The sequence below is a fragment of the Danio rerio genome, chromosome 19 (genome assembly GCF_052040795.2).
Source record: "Danio rerio strain M-AB ecotype USA chromosome 19, GRCz13ab, whole genome shotgun sequence".
Classification (NCBI taxonomy): Eukaryota; Metazoa; Chordata; class Actinopteri; order Cypriniformes; family Danionidae; genus Danio; species Danio rerio.
This window is the reverse complement of record NC_141039.2, coordinates 38,279,524-38,299,874: the sequence shown is the minus strand read 5'-3', so window position 1 is coordinate 38,299,874 and position 20,351 is coordinate 38,279,524. Positions and strand designations below refer to the sequence as shown.

Here is a 20,351-nt window from a genome sequence, read left to right as displayed (position 1 = left end):
TTTTTATCGTGATTTTGATTTATGACATGATTTTTTATATATTTGTAAGTTTGCTATTTAGATATTTTTTAGCAATGTTCAGATTTTTGTTTGCATACATTGTAGCGATATGAGTTTAATAAAAGCACATCCAAAATAAAATAAGATAAATTAAAATAATAATAATAATAATAATAATAATAATAATAATAATAATAATAATAATAACAATAATAACAGCAATAATAATAATAATAATAATAATAATAATAACAATAATAACAGCAATAATAATAATAATAATACAAATGATAATAGTAACAGTAGTAATAATAATAATAATAATAATAATTATTATTATTATTATTATTATTATTATTATTATTATTATTATTGTTGCTGTTGTTGTTGTTGTTGTTGTTGTTGTTGTTGTTATTGTAATTATTATTAATAATATTAATAGTATTAATATTAAATTAGGAATTCTTTTTCATATTGGAAGTTTTTTCTAAAATGTGTAAGTATGCAGATGAGGATATGAGGAAACCCACACAAACATGCAAACTCCATAGAAAATTCTACAAAGACATCCTGCCTCCCAAATGAATATGTGTGTGTGTGTGTGTGTGTGTGTGTGTGTGTGTGTGTGTGTGTGTGTGTGTGTGTGTGTGTGTGTGGGTGGGTGGGTGGGTGGGTGGGTGGGTGTGTGTGTGTGTGTGTGTGTGTGTGTGTGTGTGTGTGTGTGTGTGTGTGTGTGTGTGTGTGTGTGTGTGTGTGTGAGAGTTTGAGTTTCTCCATTGATTTGACCCTTGGGCTATTGTTATCCATGCCGTTTCAGCAAACTACGGTGGCTTTAAAGGTGGATTGTCAGAAAATGCAGACGTTTCAGGAGAACAAATCAATAAGAGCCTAAATCTCCTTCTCATAAATTTACATCCTGAACACACCATAAAAATCTCATTGTCTTAAAGTGCAAGGGCCGATCAAGAAGACTTTTCTTTTCTCATTTATGTCCTCATTCCAGATGTTTAATACCACTGTATTTGCATATATAAAGAAATGGACCACTGGTGTGCATTATTAGGTGATAAAAAAGTAAGGTGTAATGTAAGTCGGAAAAGTCTAAGTCGGAAAAGAAAATCTTACATGGAAATAATTAAATACTAATCAGATTTTATTTATTTATTTATTTATTTATTTGCTATTTAAACTGTGTAAATGCTTTAAAAACTAGAGTAATTAGGCATTCCAACTGGCAACAGAAGTTTTTATTTATTTATTTGTTTGTTTATTCGTTCATTTATGTATTAATTAATTAATTTATTTATTTATTTATTCATTCATTCATTCATTCATTCATCAAAACATCAAAGTATCTGTATTCGAATGCGCTGGGGAATTTGGCGTATGGTTATTCTCCTCGTGATCACATCACTTGACTGCGTGAGACCAATCAAGGATCAAAACATGACCTCTCAGGACAGAAATGTACAATATGGAGCAATCACTCGCTTTTTTAAATGTCTAATCATCTTGTTTAATCCCGCCTCTTTTCACAGCGCCGTACAACAGAATTTCGCAAACTCAAACTGTAGTGTGATCGCAGCTTTTGTCTGTTGTTGAATGTGATATCTGAGTTGTGGCTGGTCTCTGTGAGTGTCCGGATTATTGCCAGCTGTTGCAGGAGTTGATGAGCGCAGGGGGTTCTGGGAGTTGTAGTTCATTCAGCAGCAATCTCCCATATAGAAAACCCTGCTGGTGATAGCAACAAACTACAGGAGGTATTATTATTATCATAATATTATATGATAATAATATTAGTAATAATAATAATAATAATAATCAAATGTTATTATTCTTTTGCTATTATCTATATATATTTTTATTTTGTGAATTTAAAAACATAATTAAACTGTTTAGGAAGCAAACATATTTAAAAGTTTTACGTTTAATACTTTCTAATAAACTTTTCTCTCATAACATTTTTGCCATTTCTAGGGTTATATTGTCGCAAATGTGTGCTGATATACTAGCGGCACAAAGCATTAAACTAAATATTTATATTTCAGCATTTGCCAGATGCTATTTTCCCCCGGAATGCATTCAAGATGCTCATTTTTTCAATCAGCTTTTTTGCTTTCCTGGGAATCAAACCCACAACCTTAGCATTCCCAACATATTTGTGTTGTATTTGGTCACAATATGATGTCTGATTCACACTGTATTCCGTCGAGAGCCAAAGTTACACTGGGGTATATCATTACCACAGGATTGCCGTTACTTATTTTAGCTCAACATTCACCCCTCAATTCTCACATTGGCTGGTCTCCAGTGCTCAAACCTCTTGTCCATATCAGTGGCATTGCTGTTTCGGAGTGTGTGCCCACCTGCTCTTTATTGGCACACAACCACAAATAAGCTCCATCTGCCCTGTCCTGGGGCAGTGGATTGTCTAATGTATGAAATCTCCTGCAGTAAACGTGTTTATTAATTAACCCTTAAAGACCTAGAGGTATTTTGTGGGCACCTAATAGGCCTATATTATTATTTTTTAAAAGCAGTTTTTATTTTTATTTTAGCAGTCAGCCTCAAGTGTCATATATCATTTTAAACAGGAGAACCTGAAGTTTCAATCTGTATCATTTAAAGGTCCAGTCTAAAAAAATTTTTGGTCCAAAAACATATGAACAGACAGAAAATATTCCAGAATTTTCCAGAAACGATTTTTAAAAAAGTGGCATTTTCTAGTTGTTACAAACAAAACCTTATGAAGTTGGTTTTTCTTTCTTTAGAAATACATGCTATGATGTTTTATACTTCCAAAATAAATTTTGTCTACATCCACCATTTCCTGAGCAAGTTATCGCAATTTATTTCAATGTTATTCCAAGGCGTTTTTCAATGGGGGAAAAAATGCATTTATTTACTGACAATGTATTTGCCCAAAAGTTTTGGGAATGAACTAAACAGAAAAAAAATGTTACAAAATAACAGAACAGTGAAGCAATTTTGACTTTTTCCAAATAATATATTTTCAGTTACTATAAACAACACCACTTACAATGAACAAATAAAAAAATAAGAAAATAATAAATAATGTGTCAAAGTCCAAATAAAGTCCAAATAAACATGGTGCAAATCCTCAGTAAAAAATAGATATAAATATTTACTATACTATAAATAGTTACATAACTAAACTAGATTCAATATGGACCATCCTTAGGTTTTATGTGCCAGCATGGACATGATTGTCTATGGATATGGATATGGCTGTCTGCAATGCAGACAAACAGCTGCACCTTCATTTGCGTCTTTTGAAAACAGCAAGAGCAGCAGTTCGTCTTTGCTGTGTCACTGTTTTGTCATGTTTCTGTGCAGATGTGCATGCAAAAGTACTTAGTATGAGAACTATTTCATGCAAAACTTTTTTTTTTTGCGTTTTATTTAGCCGCGCGTAAATGTGTGCCTATCTCTCATTCCGTGTTGTTCAAAAAGCTCATTGTTGGTCCAGAAAGCGAAACCTATGCTTATTGGTTGAGAGATTGTGAGTTTGAACCAATCTGGGCATGGAGGAGGGACAATGCATCAATGTATCATGTCTGGTTTGTCCGGAGACACAGTGACGAGCGTTTCTTTGTCAAATCAGCGTTGTCAAATTTTGATGACGTAACCGCACTGATTCCGGAGCCTCTGAAAGTCCGCGAATGCACTATGTTACAGCGCTGGAAAGCTGAGATTCTCTTCTTTATGCCAATCTTTGAATTGTATGAATCGGATCAGCGGATCAAAAGTTATTAAACATTTAAGAGCAATACTTATTTTTAGCCGCGGGCGGCTGTCTCGGTCTTTAAGGGTTAAACGCTAAATTAACAAATAACTGTCCAGGTTGGAGGAGAGGGGCATGTACTGTGATTCATTGCCAGCTTCTCTTGCACATGGGATTTTGCCTATCTGGCCTGATTTCCCATCTGACTGTCTCTTGTTGATGTTGTTTTATTCACAGTGGTCTCATGTGGCAACCCTGGCACTCCCCGAAATGCCATGATTCAGTTTCATGACGGACTGGTGTTTTCCCGCTCCATCACCTACTCCTGCAGAGAGGGTTATTACTCTACTGGTCTGCTCACCCGCCACTGTACTGTCAACGGCACCTGGACCGGAGACATGCCCGAATGCACAGGTGCCACATTCACACCTCAACATGTGTTTGAATTGAATAGACTTCTAATTTAATAACACTACAAACACTAGGTTTTTGTGAAATAGTCGTTTCAATTGCAAAAATAATCTATATATTTGGTAATAGCTGCTTTATTTTAAAGATTAACATAAAATTGGCTTAAAATGTTAATATTTTGATTGCACTTACAGTTTTACATTATGTATTTAATACTCTATTTAATTATTTAGTATCTAGTAATTTAATTATTTAGTTTTCTATTTAATCTAATATTGAAGCTACACTCTTTTTTGAGAACAAATCTCAAGTTGAACAGTTGAATTAGATTGACAGCCAATCTTTGGGTCTGGCGGAAGCAGTTTTAGCTTAGCTTAGCATAAATCATTTAATCGGATTAGACCATTAGCATCTCACACAAAAATAGCAAACAGTTTTTAACAATTTCTCTATTTAAGAAACTCACACTATTTTTTTCCTTTTATGGAAGTCTTGAAAACCCCATTGTGGAGTTTTTCTTTTATTAATTCAGCAAATAAAGTTGTAAAAAAATATTTGTTATAGTCTCTTATTCACTGCACTCTAATTTACGCGGCTATGATGTCTGAGAAACCCGGAAATGTGAAAATGTCCATTCGGTGAGCAGGGAAAACCGCACTTCTATGTCACGTTGCGGTGGGCCTCAAAATGAGAGGGATTTGGATCCTATTTTAACGTCAGGAAATAAAATAAAAAAGAGACTTATTGTCTTTATATCACACCAGTATGACTGTGAACACATTATAGCTACACTCAGTTTTGTTAAAAACAGCTTCCAATGTTGATTTTCATCATAGGTGCCCTTTAAGTATCAATTATTACTATGAACTAGTGGCTTATTACCTGCCAATTATTAAGATATTGGCTCTATATCAGTATTTACAAAGTATATATTCTGCATGATCTTATTCTACATCTCTAATCCTGCACTATACTATTACTAATATTAATTTGAACTACCTTAATACATGTCATAAGCAGCTAATTGCAAGTTTATTGAGGCATAAGTCATAGTTAATAGTTTATTTTAATAGTGAGGATTGTACAGGGTGGGCCATTTATGTGAATACACCTTAATAAAATGGGACTGTTTGGTGATAGTAACATCCTGTTTGTGGCACGTTAATATATGTGAGGGGGCAAACTTTTCAAGATGTGTCCATAATTTCTGGTGCTTCACATCTTGTATCTTACACCATAGACAACAAAGATAGTGGGGTCATTCTTAATCAGTTGAAACTTCAACACCACTGGATATTTGAAATTGCTACATGATGATGTGTTTCCCTCTTTATGCACTAAAGCTGTCATGTTCCCTGAGTTTTTCCAGCAAGATGGTGCACCACCACATTATGGGTGTCAGATCCGAGCATTCCTAGATGAACAGTTTCCTGAAAAGTGGATTGGTCGTCGTGGGCCGGTTGAATGGCCCCCAAAGTCTCCCGATCTGACCCCCTTAGACTTTTACCTTTGGGGTCATCTTAAGGGAGTTGTCTATGGTGTGACCAATCAAGATGTGCAGCACCTGAAACTATGGATACTGGAAGTACTGGCATTTCTCCTGCGGTGTTGCTATCAGTGTGTGAAGAGGGAAAGAAGAGGGTTGCGTTGACAGTCCAACACAATGGGCAGCACATTGAACACATTTTATAAGCGGTCAGAAACTTATTAACTCATGAAAGAAAAAAGTTAAATTAAAACCAAGCACACCATTGTTTTTCTTGTGAAATTCCCAATAGGTTTGATGTGTCAAATGACCCTCTACCTATTGAAAAAAAAAGTTGGATCCAAGATAGCCGACTTCAAAATGTCCACCATAGTCACCACTCATCTTGAAAAGTTTGCCCCCTCACATATATTAATGTACCTCAAACGACATTAATATCACCAACTATTGCATTTTATAAAGGTGTATCCATATAAATGGCCCACCCTGTAGATTAAAAGAATGTGTGACTAAAAAGATGTGTAAATAAAAATGAAAGGGTAAACACCACTACAAGCCAAGTATAGCTTAGAATACAGTACTATAAACACCAACCCGGGCTCATTGTGGAAACGTAGCCCCGCGGACATTTCTGCGGACCGCAATTTACATCCCGGGAGGTACGTATTCGAGCGTTTTTTTGATTTCGCGGATCCGCGAGAGGCCGATGTGCGTGCTTTTTCGCGTCTCGGGCGGGCGCCTCTCGGGAGCGCGCGGCGTTCGCGCCCGTGCCGTTCTCGCGCGAAAAGCCGCCGGATCGGGGAAAAAAAAAAAAAAAAGCAAAAGCCCTCGTCTTCGATTTCGACCGCGTTTTCGAATCCCGCCGCGTTCTCGCCCTTATTTTCCGGATTCCGTTTTTCTTCTTACCTGATTTCCGGAACCCGCTGTTCCCCGGACTCGATCCCGGTCGTCGTCCACTGCGGCCGGCTCCGGCTCCTCCTCCTCCGGGACAAACTGATTGCGTCGGGATAGCCCTCCACTCGGAGGCGAGCCGTTGGCCGGCGAGCGCGAAGAGGAGGGGCGGAGCGGCGCCACACCGCCCAGAAGCGTTCGCTCGAAAAAAAACAAACGCGGCCTTTACGTACCTCCGGCCACGTAAATCGCGGTCTCCAGAAACGTCCGCGAGGCTACGTTTCCAGAATGAGCTTGGGTTGATAAACACTTTATTATAAGACCAACATAGGAACTATGACCTTGCTTTTTTTATTTTCTCTATTTTCTGTTTTGCATTGTCTTCATGCATCTCCTGTAGAGTCGCCATAATCACACACTTTCTCAGCCAATCAGAGTTATTGGAAATGCTCCATTTTGGAAGCCTGGCTTGAAACCGCTTTCTTTTGCAATTTTCTGAGTAGCGAGTTGGAAATTCCCGCATTCCCAGTTGAATGGATTGCGGGATAAGTCAACTATACTCATCGTGTCTTTTCACAGGGTCTTTAAGTTGCTTTAGAAAGGCCCGGTTTTAGTCTGTGGATTTTCTTAGGCTAAACTTCTTTGAAATAGTGCAGCTTTCCAGAGGAATCCAGAGGCTGGAGCTCAGTTGGTTTTGTTCGCATGAAGCTTTTCACTGCATTGTGGGACAGGACTTAATAATGGGGGACAGTGTTCTCCATTATCCCAGCCCTGGACACAAGCTGATCGGGGACGTCTACATAGCAGCCCTGTGTTGGAGAGATAGAGAGCGGCCCTGTCCCCTCGTTTGGCAGCGGACCGAGCGACTTGCAGTGCTCATAAAAACACAATGCTCACTGTTCAGCCTCTGAGCGAATGGAGATCACGTGCAAACATTACGGCTCCAGACACATTGGTGTCTTTGGCACAGAGCAGGTGCCGATGGCCTCAGACTGCAGGAAGTGACTGGAGGAATGAGCCTCCCAAAAGCCGGAGCCTAAAACAGTTCATTAATTTAAAGGCACCACTTAGAGTGATAAAGCATCTTGTTGCTTCCAGTTTATGACCCTTTTAATCTGAAAATGTTTCTGCCTAAATTTGTTATCTGTGTTAGTGAAACAGCTAATTATAAAATGGCTCCAAATCATCCAAGTTTTGGCACGAGCCGCGTACTTTCTCTTATCGCACCATAAATGGCTTTCAGCCTTCCTTTGACTTTGGCTTTACTCTTAGTCTTTTACTCCTACTTGCAGTCATTAACTGTGGTGATCCTGGAGTGCCGGCTAATGGGATCAGACTGGGCAGTGACTTCACGTACAGCCACAGTGTGAGCTTCCAGTGTTCACCGGGATTCACTATGGATGCTGATCGGGCTTCCACACTCATCTGCACCAAGGACCGAACGTGGAATGGCACAAAGCCAGTTTGCAAAGGTTTGATTTATTGTTTGATTGATGTGTTGTGCTGTGTTGTGTTATATATTTTTATTTGTATTATATTTAATGTTCTTTATTGAATGTTTTAATTATGGCAAACACTTTTTAATAACTGTACAATTTTTACAAAGGTACAAAACTCTTCCTCAAGAAACATTATTTGTACTACCAAGTACCTTTTTTTCTGAGAGTGTAATATAGGTTGCTGTATTCTTAACTTTTTTTAAGAGTTAATGCTTAACAAATCATGAACTATTTGCAAATGCTTAATAAACAAACAAACAAAAAAAAAACAGTATGAGAAGGACCCAAAAATGGCAGAAAAATGCTACGATGTATCATTTGTTGCCCTTGATCCGGACCAAATGAACCGAACCACAGATGTGAAAGCACTGTAAGGCACACACTAAGGCTGCAGGCCGAATGCCTTAGTGCCCCAGCAGTGCTGACATATAGCCATATCGCATTGCTACAAGTGTAATATTACATATATACAACAGTTTGACGACATAAAAGAAAATCAAAAAAGGTTTTGATTTGAGGAACCCGTTTCTTCTGCCATTCACATTCATTCACATCTGCAGCTGAACAGCAGAAATCATTGCTAATTCACAAGTAAAATACATATTGATTATAAAATACATTGATTATTAAAGTAATATATATGCAATAACTTTTTAGATAATTATTTTAGACATCGTATTGATAGTCTGTGTTTTCTTGCAGCCATTGTGTGTGCAGCACCTCCCAGCATCCCGAATGGTCAGGTAGTGGGATCTGACTTCCAGTGGGGATCCAGCATTAGTTATAGCTGTAATCAGGGTTACCAGCTCTCCCTTCCCACCATCCTTACCTGCCAGGGCAGTGGAAACTGGAGCGGCGAACGACCTCAGTGTTTCCGTAAGTGGGATTTCTAGTCTTAATCACCAAACAGACATTCAGATCCACATAGCGCACAAATATATATATATATATACAGTTGAAGTCAGAATTTTTAGCCCCCCTTAATAATAATTATAATAATAATTCTGACTTCAACTGCATATAAATAACTGAATGCTTTCACAAATTAAACTCATAGGTTTTGGGTAATCTAACTCTATTCTAATCTGTAGCAGTAACCTTACCTTATAATATATAAGTATACATTTTTTTCTCTCTGCAGCTGTATTTTGTGGAGATCCAGGGATTCCAGCCCAGGGGAAGAGGGAGGACCGAGGGTTTACCTACCTGTCCTCTGTTTCATTCTCCTGTTACCCGCCTTTGATTTTAGTTGGCTCTGCTCGACGATACTGCCAGTATGATGGAACCTGGAGTGGAACCCAGCCTTCTTGCATAGGTCAGAAGCTTGAATGTGTTCATGGTGTCAGTGTATTAAACAAGTCATTCAATCAATCGAAAATGTATTACTATTTTTTTGAAAGAGTTTTAAAAATTATATTAATTTTATAGATTATAGATAGATATTTTATTTTAAAGAAGGAAATAGAATTTTATTTAAAGAATTATTTTATTTATTTATTTTTTACTTTATTTTGTTTTATTTTATTTTATTTGATTATTTTATTTTATTTTTATTTTTTATTTTTTGGTTTGGTTTTTTATGTTATTTTATTTATTTATTTATTTTTTTTTGCTCTATTTTTATTTTATTTTATTTTTTAATTTTATTATTATTTATTTTATTTTATTTTATTTTAGCTCAATCAAACATCCATGGTTAATCTCATCTTCTTCCAGAATATCATCTTTTACAACCAAAACTGTTGTTTTTTAATTTTATTGTAAGAATTGCATAAAATTATATTAACTTTATAGATTTATTTTTATTTAATTCATTATTTTATTGTATTTTGCAGAATTTATTTATTTTTTATACAAATTATTTGTTCCACTCTTCTAATATTTTGGTCAAAACAAAATAATACATAATGTTGTGCATATATAATATTTTATTAAGAACTAGATCTGTTTGTATAGGTAGAAAATTACATACTACCATAAGAAACCTTTGATTGATTTGAAAAAAAAAATGTAAAAGCTATAAAATATGTATTTTCTGTCCACAAATACTGCATTTATTTGATTGTAAATGCAGCATTAACATTAACATTATAAATAAATGTTAGTTTAAAATAATGGGTTTCTATGTGAACAGAAATATTCCAAAAATATCCATTTACAAATATTTATTTGACATAATTATATACACATGGTCATATATGACAATATATACAATTTCTGTATGAGATTCCATGCTTCAGGATATGTCACAAATGAAATAGGTTATAAAAAGTGCTGCCCTTTTGCTTCTGTTATGCAGCAACCTCAAAATTGTGGAGATTGTAGGTTCTGTAATTTAGATCTCCAAACTGAGTACACACCAACACTGCAGTGGCACTGTGAATTACTTCTAATTGTGGGCCTTTTTTTCAGATCCCAGTCACACCAGCTGTGTGGATCCTGGCACTCCTCTCTTCGGCCACCAGAACAACTCTCAAGGCTACCAGGTGCTAATCACATCAAACCGAGGCTGTTTCCCTTCATCTGGAGCTCATTTTCCTCTTGTCATTTACTAACCGTTGGTGTGTTTCTATCAACAGATTGGTAGTTCAGTGTACTACAGCTGCAGGAAGGGTCATCTTCTTCTGGGTTCAATCTCACGGACGTGTCTACCAAACCTCACCTGGAGCGGCATGCAGCCTGAGTGCATAGGTTAGTAACAGATTTATAAACACATGTGCCAGTTATGTTGCTTGTTTTCAAATGCATTTTAATATTAATGTACTGTAGCTGCAAACAGTAATCATTGCGTTCCAAGCTCAATCCATTAGCAACTGATGCTGAAAAGACATCAAATTGACATGAAAATAGATATAATAAAACTGGTTAAATATGCTAATCAAACTGACTTCACAATCTTGACATGATGTTGATTTGATGTAAATTGAATGTCAGATATTTTGGTCTACTCGAACATTAAACCAATTTCAGTTTGGAAATAACTTCTGTTACTTGTTTTCACCCAATTACGACTGAAACCACCTTTCAATACAAGTTTAACATGACTCTACAACATTGTCATCAAATATGATAAACAGATGACAAGGTGCCTGCTGCATAACTTAATGGATATAGTTATAGTAAAATGTTTAACTTTCTAATGTTAATGTTTTTTTTCTAATGTTTAATTGTCTTTCAGTTGATATTATTTTTTTGTTATCAGTTGTAAATATTTTATTCAATATATTACAATAGATCAAATCAATTTTAATTATTCAAAAACAAACAAAAAGTACTCAGGGGTAGCTCAAATATTTGGTCAGTGCTCTTTTAGTAAGGGAAAAACAACAACATAAATCAGTCCAAGGCACTCGAAAAATGTGGAAAAATTTAAAAAGCCATTATTCACATGGCTAAACTTAAACCTAAAATTTAACAAACAAGGTCAACTATCATCATTAATTTAGCAGTTAATTTAACTGATTGAGCTTAGATTGTTTTCTTCTTTTTAAACTTATTAAGCTCTTAAGTTCATGTGCCTTATTTATGTGGATAATATAATTCCAGTAGGTTGTAGTCTGTCTGCCATTTTTAATTTGGTAACTACTGTAGCCTTAAACCATTTGACTAGTTCATACAAAATTTGGCTTGCGCAATCTATCGACAATAATGACAAAAACTTTCAAACTATTTTAATTATAATTATAAAATTATTATTAAAATGCTATAATATAATACAATTAAAAATTATAATATATAAACCAATTTATTGTGTAACTACACCTCAATACACTCATTAAACCATCATTTCTAGCTAAGTCAAATTTTCACTTTTTGTCATCAGGATCTCTAGATGACAAAATTTTGCACTGATTGCACAAATAATCTAGGAGGAGTACTATAAAGTATTTGGCACCACCTTGGCTGTTTTGTTGTTTATAGGACTTGCAGTTTTGACTGGTCAGATATTTTGTGGGCCGAAAATAATATTAATAATTATAAAAGGAACAAGCATATCAGAACATTTACAATATGGTTCCTGAACCTTTAATGTTTAGACACCTAATTAAGGAGTGTTTAGTAGAGAATAATACAGTAATATAGAACAAGATTTTCTAATAAGTGTGGTTAGATTTACTTAATTATTTTTTTGTTGTTGTTGTTTTGTTTTTGCACATTTTAAGACTCTGGTTTCTTTTTCTCAGCTCATCACTGTAATCAGCCAGAGCTGCCTGCTCAGGCAGATGTAGGTGCCATAGAGCTGCCGTCTCTGGGTTATACTCTCATCTACACCTGTCAGCCTGGTTTTTACCTCGCTGGAGGCTCTGAACATCGAACCTGCAGGGCTGATGGCAGCTGGACTGGGAAACCTCCACTGTGTGCACGTATGTACAAAATAGTTAATGACACATGCTTGAGCTCACAGATCCACCATTTTTTTCCCAATAAATGTGACAGACCAGGTCAAAATTGCAATGCGGAAACATAAATTACAAATTAAAAATGGTATTTTAGGATTTAACACCAGTTTTATGTAATATAGCCTACCAGTAGCACATACAAGCAAACAGACATGAACAATTTAACATATGTATTTAATAAATAAGTTTTATTCCAAATGGATTCCACTGGATTTACATTTTATATAGTATAATTTAGGTTTTATATTTAATTATTAAAGTTTTTATATTTATTATAGGTGGTCATAGATGTATGTTTTTTTATCTAGACTAATCTAAATTAATCTTGGATAAATCTAGATTAAAATGGCCCATTTTAATTCTGCCGAAGGCATTTAGAATATGTGTGCTACCCAAAAACTAAGTCTTTGAGAACAGGTTTCTCAAGCCAGGTGGCGCATTAGACCAGGGGCTCATCTCCTGTTTCCAAAATGCATCAAAAACTCTTTGAGAAACTGTTCAACTATGATAATTGGTGAAGAAAATAAATCATGTTTAATATGTACTTGTGTTTACTAACTGTTTATTGAACTGTAGGCCTACATAAGCTCAAAACAACGATTTTTATCAGCGTAATCCAACTTAAGTCTTATTATTGAATTGAATGGTATTATTGAAGTTAACACTGTAATCAAACTACTACCGTCATGTAGGACTTTTCACCATATTTTCTGACAAGATCCACACACACTGCTGTCAGTAAAGGACCGCACACACAAACACAAACACACACACACACACACGCACACACACACACACACATTGCAAAATGCGGTAGTTTTTTTTCTTTCCATTTGGCGTGCGTTATTAAATTTCATAACCCTTTCACCAGTCCTTACCCCTATTTGCGTCTAATTCCCCAGTTTGTCACAACGGCATGATTGAAATGTTGAAGTGAAACTGCCGAACTGCAATTAAAGTCAGGCATCCTGCTGATTTGATTCAGAAGGGCACTTTTTTGTCAGACAACTAAGCTAAAAAATCAAGATGAAAGTCACCACCATAGCTTCCGTAGAAAAGACCCAGCTCCCAACCCAACTTTGAGAATAGATTAATGGTGATATTATTTTTATTGCGCGATAAGAGTCTCGCGTTAATGCTGACAACGGCCCACCACTATTATTTATATATAATTTTAGGATCTTATATTTTTACACAACACAGTAGCAATGTTTTAATTTAAGGAGTTTAATGAATTCAGTATAATATGCAACTTAATTTTATGTTTTAGTATTATTATTATAGTTGTTATTGTTGTTGTTTCACCTTTAAGCAGTTCTCTAGATTATTAAAACTGAACTCAGATTAGTAACATCAAATGATCTTCAACTTGCTGTTATGGAAGCGTGGACATTTAGTTCAGCTCACTGAAGTCAGGTTTTTGACTTTAATCTTTGCTTTTCTAAACAACTTTTATGAAACAGCTCTCTGATCAGGGGTTTTGTTTATTATAAATACCAATGTTTAATTAATATGATCAAAGCAAAACTAAAACTACTTAATCAAATGCACATCTCTTTAATGTTTCACATCACAAATCTAACATTATCTGCTTTTTATTAGTGTTTCTTGCTATACATATTTTTGCAGTGTATACGTTGGCTTGGCACATTATAGATAATAAGAAAAGCGTTTATTACTGAAAATATGATACTAAATTTAAGATTTCTCTTAAAAATGTAGAGAATGTAATCAGTTGGCTTTGAGCATGTTCGTTCCACATGTGTGTTTTGGTGCAGCCCATCTGCTGGATTCACAGATTTAATGATTTACTGTATTCAACCGCTTTGTGATTTTTCTTCTCCACAAATGTTGATAAATGGCCCAGCGCACCTGTTTCATCTCCGTGACTGCCGAGATAGCTCTAGCCAATTCATCATGTTATTGGTGAAAGTTCATATTAGTAGAGCTCTGATTAGCCCAGCGGAGTGCATTGATTTGGTGTTGGACAGTTCAAACTACTTTAAAATAACAGCAGATAAACAGTTCTTTCATAGCAGCGACTGTGAACCGAGGGCAGAAATATGAGATTAACAATTTCCCTTTTACTCTGTTGGAGGAGGATGGCGTTAGTCTCAAGTTAAAGCTTATATGGATCACACTTTAAGAGTTGTTGAAATATGTTGCTGAAATCTTCTATAATAAAGCTATAAAAGCAGGGTTCTGGCCTTTTGCAGGGGAAGGATATTAACAGCACCTGTGGGAGAGCAGAGAGAGCGCCAACATAGTTTTATGACATCTAATAAAGCTGTTTTTTCCCCACCGTGTGTGTCCAATCATATTATAATGCCCTGTCAAGTAGACTTCGCACGGTGTTCAGACACATTTGGTTCGATTTCAGATCATAGAAGAGATACGGTGTACAGTGTGTATGTTGTCCAAATGGTGTAGGGAAAAATTGTACATCATTTTGTCAGTACAAGAATAGATTAGATAGCAAAAAGATAGCATTTGCGTGCAAATATACTGTAAAGTGTGCAATTTGTACAGTTACAGTTCATGACATAGCCGAAAACATGTACACTATATATGGATAAAAGACAAGAGATCCCATTTTGAAAGCCTGCTTCGGTTACGCTTTAGATCTCAATTAATAGTATTTGCAAACAAGTAACTAGTAATAGCTTAGTAATAGCTTATCCATTTTTTGGAGAGGACAGGTCAGTCGAGAGGTAGCATAGGAAATAAGAAATAAGATTGGGGAAAAATGACGTAAAAAAAAGCCCCTCCCAGACTGTCCTAAAAGCAGGGCAGTGTTAGATTAGGGGTAAAAGCAAGTAGTAATGGCATGGATTGTGACCTAAACTAAAGCTTTAGTGACCTCTTCTTCAAATTCACAATATAAAGGCAACTGAAGTGAACAGTTTTTAAAATAAAACGAAAATATGGGAGAACTACATCTGTACAGCTAGGAAAATATTTAAGAACATGTTAAAAGTTTTCAGTTTCTCTAGTTGTTATGGTAGAAGTTTAGGTTTAGGTTTTGAGTAGGGTTAGAGATGTATTATACGATCATACTTTATAACTATGAATGAACAGTTGATGTCATAATAATAGGGAGGTAATAAGCCAGTGATTAATAGCATGGATTGTGACCTAAACTAAACTAAACCCTCATTAAAATTCACAATATTAAAAGCAATTAAAGTCATACTGTGTTAAAATAAAACCAAATTATTGGAGAAATACATCTGTAGAGCTGTGATTCAAGAACACATTAAAAGTTTCTGTACATATATTAAAATCATATATATATATATATATATATATATATATATATATATATATATATATATATATATGATTTTAACTTTTTTAGATTTTCTAATTTGCAAATAATGCTGATGGATATCAAATACAGAACATTAACATAAAATCAGAACAATACAAAATAAATAAATACAATAAATAAATAATGTCATATAAATTAGGTAAATAAACCAGACCAAAACACATACATAAAAAAGAGGGTCGGAGGTTTTGCCCTTATCCTAGCCATAATTATTGTTTTGTCTCGTTACATGTTGATTTTTGTTGTGGGTCACAGAAATTCAGACATTTTCCCTATTTATCAAAATAAATTTCATTCATTATTTTTTATTGTATAAACTTTAGATGACATTTGCTTTTAATTTAAAATAGAAAATGTCACAGGTAACATGTTTATATTATTTTTTTAGACTACGTATTATTTACTTTGTAACTTCAAAGAGTTGAATAACCCTGGTTTTCAATCACAACAAATTTTTTGTTTTTATTTTGTTCAATTGATGGTCCGACTTTTTATTAGGCCCAGTTTACACTGCCAGTTAAATGTGACCCAATTCCAATGTTTTGTTCATATTAGATTCAACTTTATTGTCATCACACATGTACAAGTACACATGTACAAGTAAACGAAATGTACAACTAAATGTGAAATGCAACGAAATATGTAACACAGATTGCATCTGTTATATGACCGATTAAACATAAATAAAAATGTAAGCATTCGAAGGAAGAAAGAAGTATGGGTGCTCATCCTAAAATTTCGGACCCACTATTGGGGTAGGGGTAGAGGTTAGTAAAATACAATTAATAGGAAGTTTAATAAAAATATAAATAATTCTTATTAATTTCTGGCCGCTGCTGTATGTGATCTATAGCTGTTTGAGCATGTGGATGAAAGATAACTGCCTTCTGAGCCTACCAGTGGGCACAGAAGGCCCCTACTTGCCCATATCTATCAGCTGATAACCACTGATAATGGCCAATTAGTCGAGTGATAACATTTGAATCAGCTGTGGGTTACGGTGTAAGGGATGGCCAATAATGTTATTACAAATGCAATTACAGAAATTAATTGCAGATGTAATTAATTGCAGGCATTTAATCAAGCATAAGTACAATTTAAAAACATGTATTTACACAATAAGTACATTGTAACGTACTTAAATTCAGTGTAAGTACTAGGGATGCAACAATACATTTAGCCCACGGTTCAATACATACCTTGGTTTTTTAACATGGTTTTCGGTTCGGGTCGGTTCTCATGACTTGACACGTGTGTTTTTTTTTTTTTTTTTTTGCAATAGGAACAGTAAGAGGTTAAGGAGAAAAAAATAAAAACGATTTATTGCAATACTCATTTTGTTTTACTTAAAAGTCAAGAAAAGTAAACTAGTTCCTAGTGTATTATATATAAAAAAAAAATTACACTAAAATCTCACAGCTGCTGGTAGCCCATGTACAAACTGAGGAACACATAAAATCCTACACTTTGAAAATAAACATACATGTGAAATTAATAAAGATAAATTGGCCATTTCAAATAAACATATTTGTACTTTAGTAAACATAAATAAACCATCTTAATTATTTCGGTGCTGAAAAAATGCGAAACTGTAGTCTGTAACGCGGATCGAGAGCTTTCATAAAATGACAAAAGCCTGCATCTCCAATTACCGAAAACGGCTCCAAATCTTTAGCAATAAACACCCGCACTGCCTTGGTTATTTTATGTGTCTCTCTGAATCAGCTGGGTAGATTCAGTGAGGGATTGTTGCTATTTAGGGGACTTTATTACCTTCTCTGCTATTCTGCCTTCAGACAGTCATATTGCTGGGTGATCGCGCTACAGATGTGCAGTCATGGTTATACGTGTAAAACAATGCTTGCACACAGTTATTTTTTGTTCACCGTTTTCTCTATTATTGGCATTATACTTACCGGCAAAAACTGAAATGTCCTCACACTGCAGATTAAAAAGACGCCGGCACTTTCTCGTACTGTTGCCTCACTTTGCCGGTGCTTTCTCGTACTGTTGCCTCAGCCTCACTTCATCGCAGCTCGCCATGTTAAAGTGTGGAATTATGATCAAGCACCCCCTAACTTTAGAGCAAAGTGATTGGATATTTACCAGCGGGGAGGAGTTTCCTCATCTCAGCTCATAGATTTAGAGGGACACAGTTAATTCAAGGAGATATAAAACGCACATAAATTATTTAAACACAAAACCGAGAAAACCGCAATTCACAAAAGCGCGTATTGAACCATGGAGGTCGTACCGAACGGTTCAATATTATATTGAGAACCGTGGCATCCCTAGTAAGTACATATTAGGTAAGGCCACTTAATATAAAGTGGGACATACATTTTTGACAAAAACATAGCTCTTAATGACAATAATTTAGTTTCAAATTGGAAAAAACTGAACTCTATAGAATAAAAACAAACAAAACCAAATTACTCAAAGCCATAACAAATAAATCCAATGAATCCTGGTAACTAAAGAGTGGTCTCCTAATTTTCTGTGTGTTCTGTCTGAAACATTATGTATTTATTTATTTTCAAAAATACATTTTAGTAATGTTGTACATTTTAGTAATACAGTGTGTACAGCAAGTTAAACCTAATTTCTGTTGCGTTTTCTTTACTTTTCTAACAACATCTATGATTTATCCCACAGCTGATAACAGACCAAGTGGAAAAACCGTAGGAACAGTGCAAGAGCCACCCAACACAAAGCAACCGGGTATGTTTCATCATAAAGTAGAACCATCTTTCAATTAAAGTCAAGTTCATTAAAACCGAAATGTATAACTCTTGTCTTACTTTAGTTCTTTTCTTTTATTTCTGTATCTCCATCTCAGTGCCAAGTGGGGTTTTTGCGAAGAACTCTCTCTGGAGGGGTTCATACGAATATCTAGGGAAGAAGCAGCCAGCAATGCTTAGCATAACTGCGTTTGAAGCGTTCAGCAATCGGGTCAATGGCACTCTCATGGACCACAGCGGAGTTCAGCTCAATCTGGCTGGTGAGTGTTTTTATTTTAACCTCACAACATATTTTACCAACCACTCATTTGTGATGCTTCAGCAGCGGGGTAATTCAATTTTTCGGGCTTGTACTGCCCAAAGCACTGTGCCTGTGTGTGTGTGTATGTGTGTGTGTTCTTTTAAAGAAAATGTTGAGCCAGAAATGAAAGTTCTGTTTTTAGTTACTCATTTCAAACTATGCTTTTCTTCCATGGAACATAAAAAAACATATTTTTGCTGAATGTTGCTCTCGCTCAACAAAAATAGGCCATAATGGGTCAAGCAATAGGTGAAGAAAACAATGATATGAGGAAATAATATCATAGATACTACCAATGTAGACCCTTAGTACTATGTGTTCAAAAGTATCTTTAATTGAATCAATTCTCAAAACCATATTCGACCAGTAGATTCATAATTTCATTCATATTTATGCTAATTTAAACTATTTAGATTGTTAAATGGCATAAGCCATAACACGTCATATACCTAGTTATACTCATTCATTCTTTTTCTTTTGGCTTAGTCTCTATTTTAGAGGTCTCCACAGTGGAATAAAGTCTCAACCCTTCCAGCATATTTGAACTGAATCAAGACAACTGAACTAATAATGCAAAGTTACTTTTTAGTAGATGATTGCAGAAGTAAAACACTTTGTTAAAGTTTATTTGGTGTGCTTGTCGACACAACATAAAACCAACACAAAACCTTCTCAATTACTTTTAAACTCATTTTTGAGCACTTTCTCTATTCCTACAGGTATCTTTAAGAAAGAAGAAGCCCAGTTGCTGCTGCAGGTGTATCAGATTCGTGGCCCTGTGGAGATCTTCGTCAACAAGTTCAAAATTGACAACTGGGCACTTGATGGACATGTACGTATATATTCCTCTTTCTGTTTCCTCTGATCTCCTTCACAGTTGTCATGGGAAGCCCAAGTACGCAACGCATTCGTACAATCATTATCCTGACGGGCTGAAGCGGCGAGACTCCCCGCAGAGCCAAACGTGGGCATAATAATCATTGTGATGTTCCTACAGATTTTTCACGTTGTAATGGATTAGATTCAAATAGATTGTTTGCTTTGAAGCTATTAGATCAAATATTAGCCGCAATTTAACTTGACCTAGCTAACCGAGGACTGGCTGTTGAGGGAAAAGGAAGCTTCTTACAGTTGATTTCAACAGCCTTGCTTTTATGTTGACGCAAGTCCGTTTTGCTCTCCATGTAGATGTACGTTGGGTCCCATTTAAAATGCCCTAGAGGTATGTACTGTTTTGTGGAGGAAAAGTTCACCCTTTTGAGCGTGCAACAAAAAAATTAAGGGCATCTTTGGGTCAAACTTCTTGCTAATGTCAGTATTGTACTGTTAATTAGTTAGATGCCCTGTGAGTTTAAATTTATTTAAAGGCATAGTGTCACGATCGGTGGTGGGGAAAAGGAGTGTAGGAACAAGAGCGCAATACCCAGTTTAACCACTGTGTGTCAGACTTACATAATGGAAACCTGTAACCATTGACTTCCATAGATTTTTCTTTTCTATATGGAGATTAATGGTTAGCTTTCCAGGTTTCTTCTAAATATCTTCT

At 35.4% G+C, this 20,351-nt stretch overlaps 1 protein-coding gene across 2 annotated transcripts in view; it reads left to right on the top strand.

Annotated features, from left to right (window-relative positions):
- The window catches only part of csmd2 (CUB and Sushi multiple domains 2), a 543,176-nt gene that overhangs the window by 508,407 nt on the left and 14,418 nt on the right, over positions 1 to 20,351 (top strand). For both annotated transcript variants that reach the window (XM_087295937.2, XM_087295938.2), the window contains exons 58-67: positions 3,983 to 4,159; positions 7,826 to 8,005; positions 8,735 to 8,908; positions 9,174 to 9,347; positions 10,445 to 10,518; positions 10,612 to 10,723; positions 12,217 to 12,396; positions 18,419 to 18,484; positions 18,603 to 18,764; positions 19,525 to 19,637. In XM_087295937.2, the coding sequence (XP_087152063.2) occupies positions 3,983 to 4,159; positions 7,826 to 8,005; positions 8,735 to 8,908; positions 9,174 to 9,347; positions 10,445 to 10,518; positions 10,612 to 10,723; positions 12,217 to 12,396; positions 18,419 to 18,484; positions 18,603 to 18,764; positions 19,525 to 19,637 (1,412 nt within the window). The remainder of the gene's footprint in view (positions 1 to 3,982; positions 4,160 to 7,825; positions 8,006 to 8,734; positions 8,909 to 9,173; positions 9,348 to 10,444; positions 10,519 to 10,611; positions 10,724 to 12,216; positions 12,397 to 18,418; positions 18,485 to 18,602; positions 18,765 to 19,524; positions 19,638 to 20,351) is intronic.